Genomic DNA, 17,970 nt, shown 5'->3' on the forward strand with positions numbered 1-17,970 from the left:
GCGTCTCAAGAGAAGGATGGGTTGGTGGAGGGAGTGATTCTCTCCCCGTCCCTAACTCCTGAACAGCAGGAGGACTGCCGCCATGTCCTGGGGCAGTACTCTTCGTTGTTCTCCCTTGTTCCGGGTAGGACTCACCTGTGCGTCCATGACGTGGACACAGGAGACAGCCCACCTGTGAAGTCAAAGATCTACCGGATGACAGACAAGGTGAAGGCCAGCATTCACAGTGAAGTCACTAAGATGCTGGAGCTAGGAGTGATTGAACCTTCCAGCAGCCCCTGGTCCAGTCCGGTGGTACTAGTACCAAAAGCTGCACCACCGGGTGCCCAACCGGAACTGAGGTTCTGTGTGGACTACCGGGGACTGAATTCAGTAACCAAGACTGATGCTCATCCGATCCCGAGGGCGGATGAACTGATTGACCGGCTGTGAGCTGCCCAATATTTGAGTACCTTTGACCTTACATCCGGGTACTGGCAGATCTCTCTGACTGATGGAGCTAAGGAAAGGTCAGCCTTCTCCACGCCCAAGGGCCACTACCAGTTCTGCGTGATGCCCTTTGGGCTCAAGAACGCCCCTGCCACGTTTCAGCGTCTGGTGAACCAGATCCTCGCCGGAATGGAGAGTTTCTCTGCTGCTTATCTGGACGACATTGCCGTCTTCAGTAACAGCTGGGAGGATCACTTGCGTCACCTGCAAGCTGTTCTCCAGGCCCTGAAACACGCTGGTTTAACGATCAAGGCCAGTAAATGCCAGATCGGGCAGGGGTCGGTAGTGTACCTTGGACACTTGGTGGGTAGGGGAGCGGTGCAACCCCTCCAGGCGAAAATCGAGGCTATTATGGCCTGGGAACCCCCCCAAGACTCAGACTGAGGTCCGAGCTTTTCTGGGCCTCACAGGATACTACCGCCGCTTCGTGAAGGGGTACGGGACCATTGTGGCCCCCCTCACAGAGCTTACGTCCAAGAAGCAACCTCGACGGGTAGTCTGGACGGAGGCTTGTCAGCAGGCCTTTGTGAAACTGAAGCAAGCCATGTGCGAGGCCCCGGTCTTAAGGGCCCCAGATTTTTCCAAGGAGTTCATTGTCCAGACGGATGCATCGGAACATGGCATTGGGGCAGTGTTATCGCAACTCAATGAAGAGGGTCTGGATCAACCCGTGGTCTTCCTATCCCGGAGACTACTTCCCAGGGAACAGAAGTGGAGTGCAATAGAGCGTGAAGCCTTTGCAGTGGTATGGGCTCTGAAGAAGTTGCGGCCATACCTGTTTGGCTCGCACTTCCTAGTTCAGACCGACCACAGACCCCTTCGTTGGCTGATGCAGATGAAGAGGGAGAATCCCAAGTTGCTAAGGTGGTCTATCTCCCTACAGGGAATGGACTTTCAGGTGGAACATCGGCCTGGAGTGGACCACGCCAATGCAGACGGTCTCTCAAGGTATTTCCGCCTTAGTGATGAGAACTCCCAAGGGGTTGGGTAGCTCTCCCCACTTTCAGCTGGGGGGGACGCGTGTTAGACCTGTCAGCCCTTTGGGTGGTCCCTCCTCATCATTATTTATTTTGTCCCACTTTTGCCTCAAACCCTGTTATAATTTTTCCTTTTTGGGAACCACCAGACTTTTTAGTGTTGATGCAGGGTCAGGGAGCCATTTTCCCTACCCCTGGAACTTCTGTCTGAGGGCCTGAGACACAAAATGGTGGCCATCCATTGTCACCTGTGACATCACCAGAACCCACTGGAGGTTTCCAGAACATTCTAGAACCCTGTGACAGTGGGAGGCAGTTTAGAATGTTGGGAGGCCATCTCAGAGTGGCAGTTGGCAACTGACTGGAGAAGAGAGAGGACAGAGTTAGAAGGAGGTCGGAGTAAGGCAGCAGGGGTGGAAACCAGTGCTTGGAGTGGGGTCCAGAAACCCACCCTTGATGCTAGTCCCTACTGACCAAGCCCAGCCTAGAGCCCTGTGTGGGACCAAGACCAGAAGAACCATCTTAAAGGACTGAACATTTGAAACCGGCCTTAAAGAAGAAGAACAGCAAGTTCCTGACCTGTTCAGCAGTGTCCTCCTGGAGTCCTGACGTCGAGAAGCCTGGAGACCTGGGGCCTGAGGTCGAGAAGCGGCGCTGACAGAAAGCAGGCGTCGTACCCGGAGCCGCCAGAGGTCGAGTGAGGGCGCCGACGGAGGTCGTGGAGAGTCACCGGAGGTCGAGTAAGGTGTAACCCGAGGTTGAGTGAGGGCGCCGACGGAGGTCGTGGAGAGGCGCCGGAGGTCGAGTCGGGAGTCACCTGAGGTCGAGGTGAGGCGTCGACGGGGGAGTGAAGTCCGCCCACCGGAGTCGCCGGAAACTGAGGTGAAGCGCGCCGGAGGTCGGGAGTGGAGATCGCACTCCGGAGACACCCGGAAGCGGGGAGTCCGAGTCCCTGCGACGCCGCCCGGCGACATCGAGCCGAGGCCGCCCAGCGACATCGAGCCGAGGCCGCCCAGCGACATCGATCCAGAGCCGCCTCACGGCGTCGACACGGTGCCGAGCGGAGCCGATCATCTTGAAAAGGGCAGTCAGTGGTAGAGGGGCATCTGAGGCCCTGTGGAGCCCTAAAAGACCATTCTAGGGGCTAAAGGAGTGTTGGAACCAGCCTGGGAGTGCCAGGGGTGAACTAAGACTGGTACAGCGACCTACATAAAGAGCTGTGTAGTTTGGAGGGCCAGATCTTTAGTTTACTCTTGTTCTGCCTCAGAGTAGGCCCCAGCCTTGACCAATCTAGGTGGGACACCCCCATGCCACCCAAGTGTCCTTAAGTTGTGTGTGGGCAAAGTAAGACCAAGTGACCTCATGTAAATGATTTGAACTGCAACTGTCATTGATTGTTGACCTTATTTATTGGAGGTGCTTTATTTATTGTCATCCACTAAGTTATTCCTGCACTATATTTATTGTCTGATTGTATTTATTTGCCATCTGTATTTATTGCACCCTATTTATTCCTTGCGTATTTATGACCTGAACCTATTTATTGAAATTCCAATGTAGTATTATTTATTTGACCTGCTCCTTTAAGGACAATCCTATTGTATTGTATTTATGTTATGAAACCTGCAACTAAGAGAAAATAAGATAAAGACCTATATATTTTCAACTTGACTTGCATTATTTTTACGGTGTAGTGTCGTTTTTGGAACGGATGAACGCATGGTTATTGTGTGGGTGTGACGTACGCTTAACACGGTGCCTGACCCCCAACCGCTCGAGCCAAGCTACCATTGTGCTGGGAACCTGGTGACTTCTAACCCGGTTGCCCGGTTTCCAACACACACAATCTGCCGACAGCCACGCGAGGACAGCCAAGCATGTCCTTTCAATTAGTTGCATTTCCCCAATCCCACTATGAGGGGGAGGCGGGAGGAAGCCCTGCATCCTGCTGCAGCACACTGAGGGGACTCGCATTGTTTGGAAGCGCTGCTTTGACAGACATGCGGGGCACCTAGCGGCTGTCTGAAGGCCTCAAGGCGCACACAAGCCACCCGACCTGCCCAGGTGTTACTTGGATGTTCCCGCTGACATGACGGCAGGCTGGCCCTGGGGATAAGGCTGCTATCTGGGCACTGCATGCTCTGAAAATAAAAACCGCTCTGGGGGAGGCGAGGGAGCAGCAGCCTGCTAGAGGGGGCACTCAGTGAGTTACCAAATCTTACTTTTCTCCGCTAGCACACTTCAGAAGCTGGCTTGCACTCTTCACTTGGCATTGAGCAACGGTTCCCACTGCCCCCTCGTCGCTTCAGTGGTTCACTTTACAGGCTTGGGTCTTCAATATGTTCCTGTAAGCTGCTGTTGTGTCCAGAGGCACGGTGCCCTGCCTGTCTTCTTCCGGGTAACGGGTGAGAAAGGGTTCACCTGAGGTCTTTGATACCTGCTTCAGTCTAAGGGCTTTACAAATGGGGTTTTGCCAGTTTCTAGAGCTCGGCGAGGGGGTACTTGGTCAAACCATTGGACCACCGTAGGTTCTTGCCCGCTGGATTCACTCGTTCACTTTGCACACATTTATACCTTGTATCACCTGAAATCAGTGCTTTAAATTGGCCGATACGGAGTACCGGCACTTTTTTATTTTGAGAGGGAGAGAACCGGCACTTTTGAAGGATGACGTAATACGTTTAATTGGAGAGACAAGAAACAAGAAGGTACTCTGGTTCAGAGTACCTGCACTTCTATTTTTCCATTTCAAGTACTACCTGGAAGGATGTGGAACAGGCATGAAGCCTACCACAACATATCCATCGGGGCTTTGGTAGGATAGTCTTCGGTAAATCCAAAATGATGTGGAAAGCGCTGTGGCCAAAGAATTACTAATTGACACTGGTTATATGGCGTTATTGGTTCATACTCGACAGAGCTGGTGGCTTTTAACCACATAACAATTTGCCTCCATTTGAAATATTGATGTTGCTTCTAGTCACGTTAGGGCAGTGCTATCCTTTATCTTTGAGGTACATGTTAGACTCTTATGATCTTATCAGCTTACAAGGCAGAATCACTTCCAGGATATGTACCCAGGGTAAGGGAGCTCTCCCAGTTAGTCTGCTGAGTGTGCCTGCCGAGGTCTGTAGCTTCCCTACTGCTCACGGGATTTTATTCCAATACACCCAATGCCACCTGTCCTCCTTCCTAGGTCGAGTAACTGAACACCGCTGACTTGTAATATCCAATTGTTTATATATTGCATCATACATTAGTGGGTAATTTGTTAAAGAAAGTGTTCACTGTGAGCCTGCCAAGGTGCTGTAGAAGTAGGACTGTCTAGTCCAGCTTCCACTCAATCTCGTACTTCTTTCCTCCACTACCAATCACTCCTTTCTCCTTACTTCACTTTCTCACATTCTTTTTTTGTCCCTGCTTTCTCACTCTTTCTCTGTCTCCCTTCCTCATTCTTTCCCACTTTTCTAGCTTTCTTTCTCTTGATCTCGGTCCGGGTCTGATGAACAAAAATAAGTGCTGTTCCCCAAAAGTGAATGGCGATACCCATCTCCTGAAAACACATGGCACAAATTAAGCAGTGCTCATACCATTATTTAACCTCCTTCTATGTGTTTCCCACTTAATATAAGAACCGATACCGTGGAAAGAGGCTAAAGATCACACAGTGTGATTGATTGAGGATTACCTGATTAGAATCCAGGTTCTCTGGATCCACAGTTGTCAACACAGTGACTATACCGTATTTCATCACTTATAATCGCACCTGATTTTTAAAATGGCAGTATTTAAGGCAGCAATTGCTGTATTAAACAGAACATAACATTATTTTTATTTTCTGAAAAATAGAGAATGTTAGACTAGTTGGGGGGCCCTGGGGCTGGACCACATTAATGTATTTCAATGAATCAGAGGGCCTGCTAAATCCAAGGCAAACAGCTGTACCGGCTGGGTAGGTATTTTGTTTTTAAAGTTTTGTTTACATTAAGCTCATGAACACTCTCAGAACTCAGGCATTTGATGCGCTAGGGCTAGAAATTCCTGCCACACCTGAAAAGTCCACTGTTGCTCCAACCTAATAGCCATCTTCACGAGCCTCCTCTCCAGATGAGCTGCCCTGGTACGGTCTCTCGGGCACCCCGCGACATTCAACATGGGAGACACCTTCAAAGTCGTGATAGGGCGCAAAACCATGCAAAATATGTTGATTGGCCCATGAGGTTCCCAGAAACCGCATCATATTTGCTCCCCCATTAACATAGCAGCAAATAAGTCCTCTCCGTGTTAATGTCATTGTATTTATGGTTTAGTTCTGTGCATGGAACCTTCACTTTTGATGGAATTGAATTTCTGGCTTAGGCCCAGGGTTTACGGCCCTCACTTTTAAAGGCAGTTCCTCTGTCTGAGCCCTCACCTTTAATGGCAGTTCCAGTATCTGGGCCCTCACTTTTAATGGCAGTATATTTCTAGCTTATTTCAAGTGTCTGGATCCTCACTGTTAATGGCAGTGGATTTCTGGCTCAATGCTAATGTCGGAGTCCTCACTTATATTGAACTTGTACTTCTGGCTTGTTTCCAATGTAACAGATCCTCACTTTTAATGGCAGTGTATATCTTGCTTATTTCCAGTTTCTGCCTCCTCGCCATTTCTAGCAGTGTATTTCTGGCTTAATTCCAGTGGCCCTCCCTGTTAATGGCAGTGGGTTAGTGGCTTGTTTCCACCCTTGGAGTCCTATGCTTTTATAAACCTGAAGTGTACTTGCCTGTGTAACCAATTAATGTCATGGCGTGTGTATCCAAATTGCAAATTTGCCTTGCGCCCCTTAACATGGTGCTGTATATGTGGAAATGCACCATCTTTTCAGTTTTTTAAGCAAAAGTTTGGAATGATATTTGGCGCTGCACACATGCGCAGTCTGGTTCCTGGCGCACATAGCCATGGCTTCAGCGCACAGAGACCCTACATTGCCACACACAAGGGAAAAAATTAGAGGGAACATTGGTCACCTCTAAGGTATGCCCTGAAGTCTCATAGGGCAGGCTGCATTGTATTTAAAACATAGAACATGAGGGTTCACGTTTTACATGTCCTAGCAGTGAAAAAACCTAGAGTAGTTTTTCACTGTCCAAAGCCTATCTCTCCCCATTGACTAACAGTGGGTTAACTTATTACATTTGATAAGTGCCCACTTTGGATTGGGAGCAGATAGAGGTATGCTGTTTAAATGCAAATTTAATTATCTTTTTAAATCCTCTTTAGTGGTAAAGTTGGATTTTAAGTCACAATTTGAAAATGCCACTTTTAGAAAGATGGCATTTTCTTTTCCTTACCATTTGTGCCTTCTGCCAATGCCCTGGATCACATGACTGTTAATGGCTATTCTGTTGGGGTTTGTGTATTCCTTCCAGACAGTGATGCGAAAACGGATTAGGTGCAGGCAGGATGGTCCGTCCTGCAATGATGGTTGTATTCTTTAATGGTACCCAGCCCCACTTACATTTCAAAGGGCTTTGCCTCGTGCACACACAAAGGAACCTGATACTAGTTTTTGTCACCAGCATGTTGTCTTGGAGCTTCGGCAGGGGAAGGGAAGACCTTGCCAGAACCAGATGTGGGTATTACTCTAGGTAATCCTCCTCTTCCTCCATCCCCCACACACTTCAAAGGCTGTCAGCATGTATACATATTGGACCCCCATAGCAACTCTTGGGTGTTATTAGACTACTGTTTCCCTTTGTTGCAGTTGAGTGATGCTGTTTTTTTTTATGGCCAGTATTGAAATAAAGCAGAGACAGAAATGCATAATCTGAGCCTCCGGCACAGACCTAGAATCTGGGGAAAGATGTCTCCTGGCACTGCGTAAGCAAGTCTTTTCACTCTGTGCAAATGGGTAAACATTCCTTTATCTGCTTCTACTGTGGTTTTATACAGCTTAACTGCCAATTTCCTCGGGTTCCAAAAATATTTGAAATGAGAAAGGACCGGAATTACAGGGTTACCAATTATATAGCCGGAAATGTTTGTGTTAAAGTCATATTTTCATTTACTTCCACCAAGAAGAGAATGGAGTCTTGTCCCTTTGCATCTGCAACGCATCAAGAAAATGCACTTGTTTTCTTCCTGTGATGTTATTGTGAGAGATGTGAGTAACTTTACCTGTAAATGAGCTCCTTTGCTTCTTGGACTGTAGGAGTAGCATGTGCCTTTTGTTGCCTGTTCAACTGGATTTGTGTGTCACTAGTGATTTATTTCTGCCATCAACATCTATACATTGTTTTTTTCATACAGCGCTTCATAATTTTCTTTTTCCATTTCTGAGCACTGTAAATAAAAGTTGTTGGTATTACTACATTAATGGTGCTAACTTTACTGACCTATGAAAGGTGAAGTCTGTTGTGTCTTGTTCCAAGTCTTCACTGTAAGATCACTTAAATTGTGGTATTGCCTTTAGTATGTAGGTGGAATATTGTGGTTAAGGGGTTCAAGAACCATTAGAGGTGTAATGTGATATGAGGGTGTCGCTTAAAGGTATTAGCATCTGTCTGATAATACATATTTGCAAATCAGTACATAGTCTTTAATAATATGTACACAATAAAAGTACTTTTCCTTTTCAAAAGGAAAGGCACTGACTAGACAGTTTTGAATGTAGTAGATAGGTGACAGCGATTTGGGATTACTAGCCCACATCACCTTCCTCGAGTATGCCTTTGACTGCTCTGCTTTGCTATCCTAAGAGTTAAGTGCTAAAATGGGATTCCTGGTTCCCATTAAAAAGTCAATTGTAGACTTGCTTTTGAATGAGTCACATCCTTCACAACTATTAACCCAGTGTCTTAAACTCCTGTGCACAATGGAGGCATAGAGCCACTTTTTAGCGGACTATCACAAAATGTACCCAATCAGATGTTCTCAAGACAACCAGTATCTGTGAAGCGCTACAGATCCTCTATCACTAATGCATCTGAAAGCTCTTATTCTGGTGGTTGCAATCCAAAACTTAAAAGTAAAACAAGGGAAGTAACAATTAAATTAATAAGCAGTAAGGTGAAGGTCATGAAGTGATTGTACAAATGAGGAGCTGGTGATGAAACAGTAAAATATGGCTCGCCCACAGAATGATGAGAAAATGATAAACAAGGAAAAGACTGCCAGGATATGGTAGGAAAACAGCAAGCCAGAAAATAGTATGAATGGCCTGATGAGCTGTAAAACCCTGATTGTGAAAAAGTGAAACCTTGTAATTGCCCAAAGCACTCCCCTAACAAACTAGGAGTGCCGCTGTACTGGGGGCACTCTTGCATCCATTACAGGGGGTGCCAATGACACACTGCTGGAGAATTCTTTTATCTCGTACTGATTAGCAGTATTGCACTACACATAGCACTCCATAGCCATCATAATTAGCAGTTGTACACCACTCAAAACTCGGTAGCATCCCTCACAAACTACTAGTAGCATGCTATTGACACTCTCCCCTCACAAAATTGCAATTCTGACACTTCAGACCACATTCTTGCTGCCCTCCCATACACGCAGTCTCATTCCAACAGCACTCTCGCACCCCCCACACACACACACAGACTAGCAGACATACTGCCAGCAACACTATCGCAAGCACTCTCTCCCCCCAAATGCTCATGCTCTCAAAATGGCAGCAAACCTGCTGGATATGGCTAATAATTGAAAGAGCCTCTTCATTGAATGGCTTGTCTGGTGTTGTGGATGTGTGAGTAGGTGAAGGCCAGAATAAGTCCTTGGGTGTAAGAATAGATGCTTGGTTGTGAAGATGCGTGGCTATGTTCATGGATATGTGAATGCAAGGACTGATGGATGATTGACTTTATAGTTGGAAGCATCCAAGCCTCTTCAGTTGTGAGCTGGGCACTTTAGCTTCTTCAGTACTTATTGGGAATCTAAGAGGAATGGGAACCCCCATCTCTTCTCTCTTTGGTGTTAAGTGATGAGTGCATTTTTCTCTTTGTAGCATAGATTACCCATTAATAACACCCTCCCACTGAACTCAAAGCCCTGTTATCTATCCCCAATCCCCTACTTTAATTCAGTGGTTGGAAATCTTGCTATGCACTTCACATAACAAGAGACGCCTCTTAGATTCCAGTAGTAAGTATGCAGTACTTCACTTGCAATAAATGTGGAAATGTAAAGAATTTGGTGCTTTGTGATGCGGGGGTTTTGCTTCCCTTCACATGAAAGTGGGTGAATGACAATCTTTCTGCTGCAGTGTTGCTTGGTACCACACTTTGTTCCCTAACTCTGATTGCAGTTGCCTGAAGTTGGTCAATTCTTTATAAATAAGCCGATTGTGTTAGATATCAATTGTTACATAAGCAACTGTATTAGCTACTGAATGTGTCCTCTAAAATAATCCTCTTTTCACCATGTGTTCTTCCAAATATTTGTATTCATTTTTTATATTTTATTTAATTTTAATGTATGAAACTATATTCCTAAACATCAAGCTCTGTTAAGGATTCTCCTCACACCAATAAATTAATTGTAATACTCTTTTTACTTTTCTTAAATACAGGTTTCCTACAAATTCTCCACTTAAAACTGTGCCAAGACATCCCTTGTGGAGAAGGAGCAGCACAGAAAATGTATCTAAAGATAAGGACAGTGTCTTTAAACTACCTCACTTCCCCAGAAGGACTCCGAAAAAGTGTGATTTGCCTTTAGCTAAAGTAATTTTGTTTTATATATATAATTTAATATTTACTCTTTTTGCTATTTTAAATGTTTTTCTTCTGTTACGATGGAGAAATCTTCCAGTGTTCTTTAGACATTGAGCACAATACTATGATTGTTGAACGTTGTAACATTAGTCACTTAAACACAAAAAACAAATAAGAATCTGTGTAGAGGGAAGTTTTTTGTATTCCCTATCCAATAAATTATTGTGGGGAAAGTAGGATCTGCTTTTATGGTTACCCCCACTTTTTGCCTGGTGCTATGCTGTTTGTGACTAGTCCGAATGGGATCCTTCTGATCAGGACCCCAGGGAATGTCTTTTCTACCCTAAATTGGTATGGTATGTACTTGGGTACATCCCAGATTAAACACTGGTGTACCCTTATCAGTTCCTAGTATATGGTACTGAGTTACCCAGGGCATAGGTACACGAGGGGTCCCTCATGGGCTGAAGCATGTATTATGCCACCCATGAGGGACCACTCAAACTGTAATTACAGGCCTGCCATTGCAGCCTGTGTAAGCTGGTGCTAGCATCACTTACTAAAGAATATAGGTTTCCCTATATCTAAGGTTCGTGCACTTAAAGCCGAGCACACTGCCTTCAGGATTGAAAGGGCTGCTTTAGGCGTGACTTATAGGTTTTAAGTGTGAGGGTGCTCCTGCATGAGCAGGACATCCCCACAGCCTTCGGAGTCCATTCTCCTGGGCTGTAAGTGCATCAGCCATTACGATGTGTAGAGTGGCCATGCATCATTACGCGATGAGCATCTCTAAACTGGCTGTAACAAACCTTATCATGTTTGGTATCAGACATGTTGGAATCATACCTCCCACACCATAAGCGGTGTGGGAGGTATGATTCCATGCATGCATTGCAAAGCTCCTCCAGGAGGCCCTCAGTGCTAGACCCGGACAGCACAACATGGCTGCTGCCGACCAGAGACGATTCTGCTCTCCCTCCAGTTGCGGAGCCAAGCTCAAGCAGGGGAAGGCAGAACAATAGGTATCCTGTCACTGGGAGGTGTGACCACTTCCCAGAGAGGATTTACTGAATTGGGGCTGGGTGGGAGCGCGTGCCAGCGCCACTCAGTCTGTTTGAAGGGCACCTTTGGTGCCTTCCTTGCATAGTCCAGTTCAAACCAACTCAGGGAGCCGTTGGCTCCTGCTCTGGCGTAAAACTGGATAAAGGACATAGGAGTATTCACCCCCCACTGTCCGATCCTTCCCGTGGGAGGGTACCCTGAATCGTCCCAACCCTTTCCTTAGGTTACTTAAGGGCTTACCTGAGGGTGGGTGTCTAGATTCATTGTGGGACAACATTTATTTCAAGACACCACTTCTTTGACCATCTGGGCACTCCGGACTTCGCTTTAGCCATCAAGGCTGCAACTAGGAAGACTCCTGATCTCGTCGCCCTGCTAGTCGTCTGAAAAATCCATGCTTGTGCGCCTTGGAAGGAATCACTTCCCTGCATCTGAAGGCACCGCAACTGAGCTGATGTGCTGATCCTAGGCTCTCACGGACTCCGAAATGCTCAGTAACACAGGTGGTGGTTCTTCACATCCATCGATGCCTGCCCTGTCCTCTCACCAAGTTTGAGGTCAGTATCCCTCGTCGGAGCCGCAGGAACTAAACCCCTGTTCACTGCGTCAACTTGCAGTTGCAAATGCTTGTTGGCTTCCTTCCATCAAGATCTTCGGGCTCCAAGTAGCCCCCACCTCAAACATCTCCTGTGACCAAGATCTTTGTCCTTTCCGCATTACTTGCACCGTGGGCCTGCATCGTCGGTGAATTGCTCAAAGTCCTCTTGCGACTCCAGTGTGTCCGGCCTGTGGGTCCTCCTGTGGGTCTCCTTTGATTTTCTGTGGGCTCCCCTGATCGTTCTGGCCTGCCCTGACTCACCTGGACCTTGCTGGTCCTGCCACTGCACCTTCACCTTGCACGTCCTGCCACTGCACCTTCACCTTGCACGGTGGTTTCAATTTCAAAGGCTTGTTGGTGCTTCCGATGGAGACCGACCCCTCAACATCTGACATGGGACAGTTAGTGCACGGCTTCCAAGTGGCATAGACTCTGTCCCATCTGCTTGCAGGTACTTCTTGACTTGAATCCACCTTTGGATTCCACCTGACACTTTCACCTTCTCCAGCAGTGGCATCTTCCTCAAGTCCTCTACTGAGTTTGACTGCGGTTTCCGACACCCCTTCACACCCAGATTCTGTAGTGTAGGTATCCTGGTTCCTAAGACATCCGCAGGTGGGGTGGCCCTCCAACCTTCTTTCTTCCAGGAAAGGGTCCTTCTTCTTTAAAATTGCAACCGCAACTTACCCATTGACTTGAATTGAACCCGTGGTTGTGTTCTCACTCTACACACGGCCTCCATGGGGCTCCCGGTTACTTACCTCAGGTGGTTTCTTGGGTCACCGGCACTTCGATGTCTTCTGGGTATAGTCTTGACCTGAGTCGTGGTTCGCATACCACTATTTTACTATATGGTTTGGTCTCTCGTTGGTGACCAGTATGTATTTTGTGCTACTTACCTGTTTCTTTCGAAACTTATTGTGTGCATTGTGTATATCTGGTTAGGAGATATCTGTATGTTAGTGAGTATCTTATAATACATACATATTAAAAAAATGCATTGTTTGGCTCTATTTCACCTAATCTATACCTATAAGATTCTTCTGGTAAAACATGTTGCTTTACATTCCTTCTGGACTAAGCCGGCTATCCACAGCTACCACTTAGAGAGAGCTTTCCAAGGTTTTCTAAGACCACTAAAATCACCACAGGGGTTGTCTGGATTGGTGCAAGGTGGCCACTTACATAAGTGTACACCACATACCAAGCCAGCTTCTCACATTTATGAAATAGAATGCTGGAGAACAGTACAGTGCCACCCAGTAAACTGTGCACTTAAGAGGTGCGGGGGACAATTCGTATTACTGAAAAAACCCTTCAGTATTGGATCTTTCATATATTCATGTGCTTGAATCATTCCCCGTTGTCTGTTAGAGTCCAACAGTACCATAATAAAGCTGTGTGTATCACTATAATGGGCGAGATTGATTATGTGCAATCACTTACATAGCTTGTCCGTGCCCTTTTTAAAAAAGGAGCAAACTGCAAACCTTTAACCAATCAGGCGATAGCACCCTCTAGAACACTTCCCAGAGAGGCTGATTCACTCAGATTTTCACTGCACGTCGTGTATGAAGGGAGTCTCCCCGAGCTCTGCTCTGTTTTCTACTTCCAGATCTTGAAAAGCTACTCCTACTTCTATATTGTCTGATACAGCGAAGTAGGGCCTCTTCGGAACCCGTAAGACCTGCAGAAAGAAAAGGGTACACGTAGATGACAGCGCATAAGGACTGGCTCTACTGTCTCCACCCCCAACATAAGGTAAAGGAGTTACACGTGGTGTCACATTTTCCTCCAAAACCTTGAAGGACCGAGAGGGGAGGCTTCTTCTGTGGTTTCATCAGTCAAAAACTCAAGAGCCAGATCCCAGGACCAAGAGACCTCTGAAGAAAGCAGAAAGGCCCTTAAGGTGTCCCACCACAGAGCATCTCTGAAAGAGGAAAAACACAAACTGATCTCCTCAGTGGCAGCATCACTTGAGCCCCTTACTCCATCCATCGACGCCTTGATCAGTGTTAACGAGGATGTCAATAAAGACTCAAAGACTAAGTCGACGGGAGGTGTATCAACAACGCCAAAAGCTGCGAGTTGACGCCATTGCCCATCACATTCCTTCTTTTTCTTCCCCTCCACCCCCCCCCCCCACACACACACACCCTCCAAAGTCTTCGGTTAGACCTGGAGGATTTGGATGATGACTATCATGAGCCAGGTCATAACATATCCGAGCTCCAGGTAAAATACCAGGATGAGTAGGAGGACAAGTAAGAACAATATTATGAACATTATTATTCTTCTCAGCCAAAACAAAGGTATTATGAGCAGCATTCAGTATTACGCTGAGCCACAGCTGAGACAGGGGGATGTTCAAGTGCCTATATCACGTTTTCAAGATTTACAAGCCATGTTCCAGGACTTTCGCAAGAGGTTTCTGGAACCTCAGCAGGAACAACCAGTGGTTGCACCTCAGCCTACTTCTCCTACAAACCCAAGCCCCCCCCCCCCCCCCCCCCAAATCAAGCCCAGGATGACACCCACTTCTAACATAGCAGCACCACCAAGGGACGACCATTGGCAACCGATGCCAATCAAGAGGAAAGCAAAATTTCAAACCCTCAGGCTCCCTGTGATGAATGGGACGGTTATCTAGCCCCCACTCATTGCCTTCAGCATGATTTCACCTACCGGTCTCAGTCAAGCAGTCCGACTGCTTTCTGTATGATTTGAAAGAGCAGTCAAGAAAATCCGTCCGAGCCATCCACATCATAGATTATATATGAGAGAAAGGCGTCAAAATAATGAAGAGCCTGGCAACGGTGGCAGCAGTACTGCCCCTTATTGATATAAAGGCTCCAGAAGATTCTCCCTCATGCCTCGCAGGACATCCCAAAACAGAATTATTCATATCCCGGGCAGCGCCACGCCCCTCTAAGAATCCTTTAACTCCTATATCTACGCCATACATAGATAACAGGTTCTCCGCCATGCCTTCCAATTCGCTAGCAATCCTGGGCCTCTATGATAGGCAGATGTGATCCTACATTGGAGACCTCATTGACCTAGTGCCTTAAGATAGACCATGGGAGGCAAGGAAGATACTACAAGAAGGTGAGCGCCCGTCAGCCGAGATCATAGACTGCTCAATGGACATATCATCCACTGATTAAATTCAAATTCAAAATACGCTTTATTAGATTTAAAATGTTAAATCATAAAAGCACAATACATTAAAAATATACTTCGTATCATATATTTTTAACCATCCATTTAAAATAACATCAATTAAGATAGAAAGAGCTTCAAGATCGTCATACACATCCAATACCCCTTTCATGTATTTAGCTATACAGTCAATAAAAATGTCCTCATCTGATAGTTGTAATTTAATAAATGCAGTTCGGCATTGTCTCGTACATTGCTCTTTTAGCATGGGCAAGATCCATCTTTTCCTTATTAGGGTATTGAACTTACAAAAGAACATGATATGAATAGTAGTCTGGGAGGATATATCGTCGCGCGGACATAAGCATAAAGGGCATGACCAGTCGTTCATCTTTGGGAATGTGAACATATTATGAAAGTTGCCTAAACGTAGGCGTGTCAGCAGCAACATATAATAGCTCCCTTGTACATTTATTAAATTGGGTTGTATCCCTGCTTGTGTCAGAAGGAGTGGATTCTCTATGACAGACTATTTGTTGTTATTGTTGGAAAATCTAATCGTCTCCAGGAAATTCATGCAAGATATCTTAATTCCTTCCTTGTGGCGGTGGTCAGGCTACCAGGATTGGAGAAATATTCGGGGTAACCTAGATCAGCCATGACATTTTTTACGTAACTAAGCCAAGGGATGCAGGATGCCCGTTGCAAGTTTAAACAATCCTTTATTACATCCCGATTTAAGATCAGTCGCTGTACTCGCCCATACCTTGTGCCATAATAAGACCGGCTGCATTTTAATTAGATCAGATAAATATAACATTCCTAATTAAGCATGACAGATGCACGTGGCTGTGCTATTCGCAACTGCTAGAAGATATCCTAAAAACGTATTATCGACTTTCTGCAATGGCTCTACGTTTGCATGTTCCCATATTCCAGCACCATACATTGCTACTGATGTATATTTGACTTTATAGATTGTTAGCAAATCACCGATAGGACGCTTTCCTAGTTTCCTAGCGAAGTTTGTCAGAGCTCCTATGGCTTTGACGAGCAGTTTTCTTGTTTTAATGGCATCTACCCATGATCCCCTTCTTTCAAAAACAATTCTTAAGTTTGAGAAATAATTGGCAAAAACAAGTTTTTTGTTGTTAATAAGGATATCCCGACACTTTACTCTAGACTTGCTACATTTCATAACAATTTTTTTTTGATGTTTGCATTAAGTTCTAGACTTGACATGTAGGTTACAAAACTCGAAACAGTTTTTTGCAGACCTATTTGCATACGGGATAAAAGAACGGCATTGTCTGCATATAACAATGCTGCAATTAGCAGTTTGCCAATACAGGGTAGGTCCTGAGATTCCCTCGATAGGGTAGCCCCCAAACTAATTATATACGAAGTAAAGAGGAAGGGGGCTAGCACACAGCCCTGCCTTACCCCCTTCCTAACAGGGAAATTGGGGCTGCGCTCGCCTGCGTTCCCGTAACGGACGCTTGCCTGGGCTTCATGGTATAACTGTTGTAGGAAATAAATAAGTGTGGTTTCCACCCCCATGGACTCTAGAATGCTACATAGTTTCTGATGGCTAACACAATCCAAAGCCGAACTCATGTCGATGAAACACAAAAAGATTCCCGCGTTTAGCTTGTGTATATTTCCCCAAATCAGACTTAAATTTAGGCCCTGTTCCACAGTACCTAGTCCTTGGTGGAATCCATAATGTAGTTCCGAAATTACTCCTGTGTCCTCTGCCCACGTCTGCAATCTATTTTAAATAACTCGCCCGGCCACTTTCACGAAGGAATCCAGAAGTGAAATAGGTCTATAACAGGTCTGGTCGTTACAATCGCCTTTTTAGGTCTCGCCTAGCGTTGCTGCACACATGGGCAGCTCGCTCGGCGAGATTTAATGCAGATGAGGACTTTTTGAAGCCCCGCCCCTCATTTCCATTGGCTGGTGTCACCGTTTATGCTAAACGGTGGCCAGCCATTGGAAATGAGCTATGTATGTTGCCTCCCTTTGGCTTTTTGTGCCGGCCCTCTAGGACTGGCTCGCCTGCTTTCCTTCCGTCGTAAGCCATTTCTTACCTTTATGGGGCCATGTGTTTAAACACATGGCCCCATAAAGACAAGAGATCCTCTTTCACTTTCGGGACCGCGCCGCACTTGTTATTTAGAAGCCATCGGTTAGAATGAACCACTTCAGAAAGGCAGAACATTGACGGCCACTTCAGCAGTCTTCCTGTGGCGCTCAGTTGTACTACACAATCCTTCTCTGAAACCCTATAAAACTGGAAAACAAAAAATGCATTGACCTCACCTCATGCGTGACTGAATCTTGTGAACTACACCGGCACCACTAATTTCTGCAAACAGCTTTCCTCTGCCTGCTAGAGGAGAGTGTTTATTCTATGCTGCGCGGTCTTTGTACAGCACCTCCTGCCCTTCAAACGACCTCTAGGCGCTAACGGTTGTGTCAGAGCACCAGGTGTCTCTAGGCTGTGTTTATCTGTGGTGAAAAATCTCTAATGGGGTAACCTTGGATCTGACGCCCTTACAGAACACGTGCGTGGGTGCTCGGTGAGTCACGTGCTCAGCCGCTACGGATTTCCCTATGGCAAAGGCCTAAAGTCGGCCAGGTCTTGACACCCACCCAGTCACTAGTGGGAGTGTCTGGTGCGCCGTAGGGTTACACGAGGATGGTGGGTTTCACTGTGCAGAGACCCGTAAGTGAGCGGCTCTTGTGAACCTTGCCAGCACCTCCGAGCTTGCACTGGTGCATCGGGAGCTCTGCTGAATTTTCTGCACAAGGTCCCATAGGTGACCGGCTCTTGTGAACTGCCGCCACCCCAGTCGAAGAGTGTGCCTAGTGCATCGCTGGGTTTCTTGCGAGTGAATATTTCGCCAGAGCTCCATAGGTGACAGGATCATGTGAGCTTACACTTCTGCGAGTGTGCACTGGGCCCGTTGGCTCTGTTGG

At 46.4% G+C, this 17,970-nt stretch overlaps 1 protein-coding gene across 3 annotated transcripts in view; it reads left to right on the forward strand.

Moving 5' to 3' along the window:
- DEPDC1 (DEP domain containing 1) overlaps nucleotides 1–17,970 on the forward strand; it is a 425,665-nt gene that overhangs the window by 89,693 nt on the left and 318,002 nt on the right. For all 3 annotated transcript variants that reach the window (XM_085602294.1, XM_085602297.1, XM_085602295.1), the window contains exon 3: nucleotides 10,019–10,172. In XM_085602294.1, coding sequence (XP_085458420.1) covers nucleotides 10,019–10,172 — 154 coding nt within the window. The remainder of the gene's footprint in view (nucleotides 1–10,018; nucleotides 10,173–17,970) is intronic.

This window comes from Triturus cristatus, chromosome 4_2 (genome assembly GCF_964204655.1).
Source record: "Triturus cristatus chromosome 4_2, aTriCri1.1, whole genome shotgun sequence".
Lineage (NCBI taxonomy): Eukaryota > Metazoa > Chordata > Amphibia > Caudata > Salamandridae > Triturus > Triturus cristatus.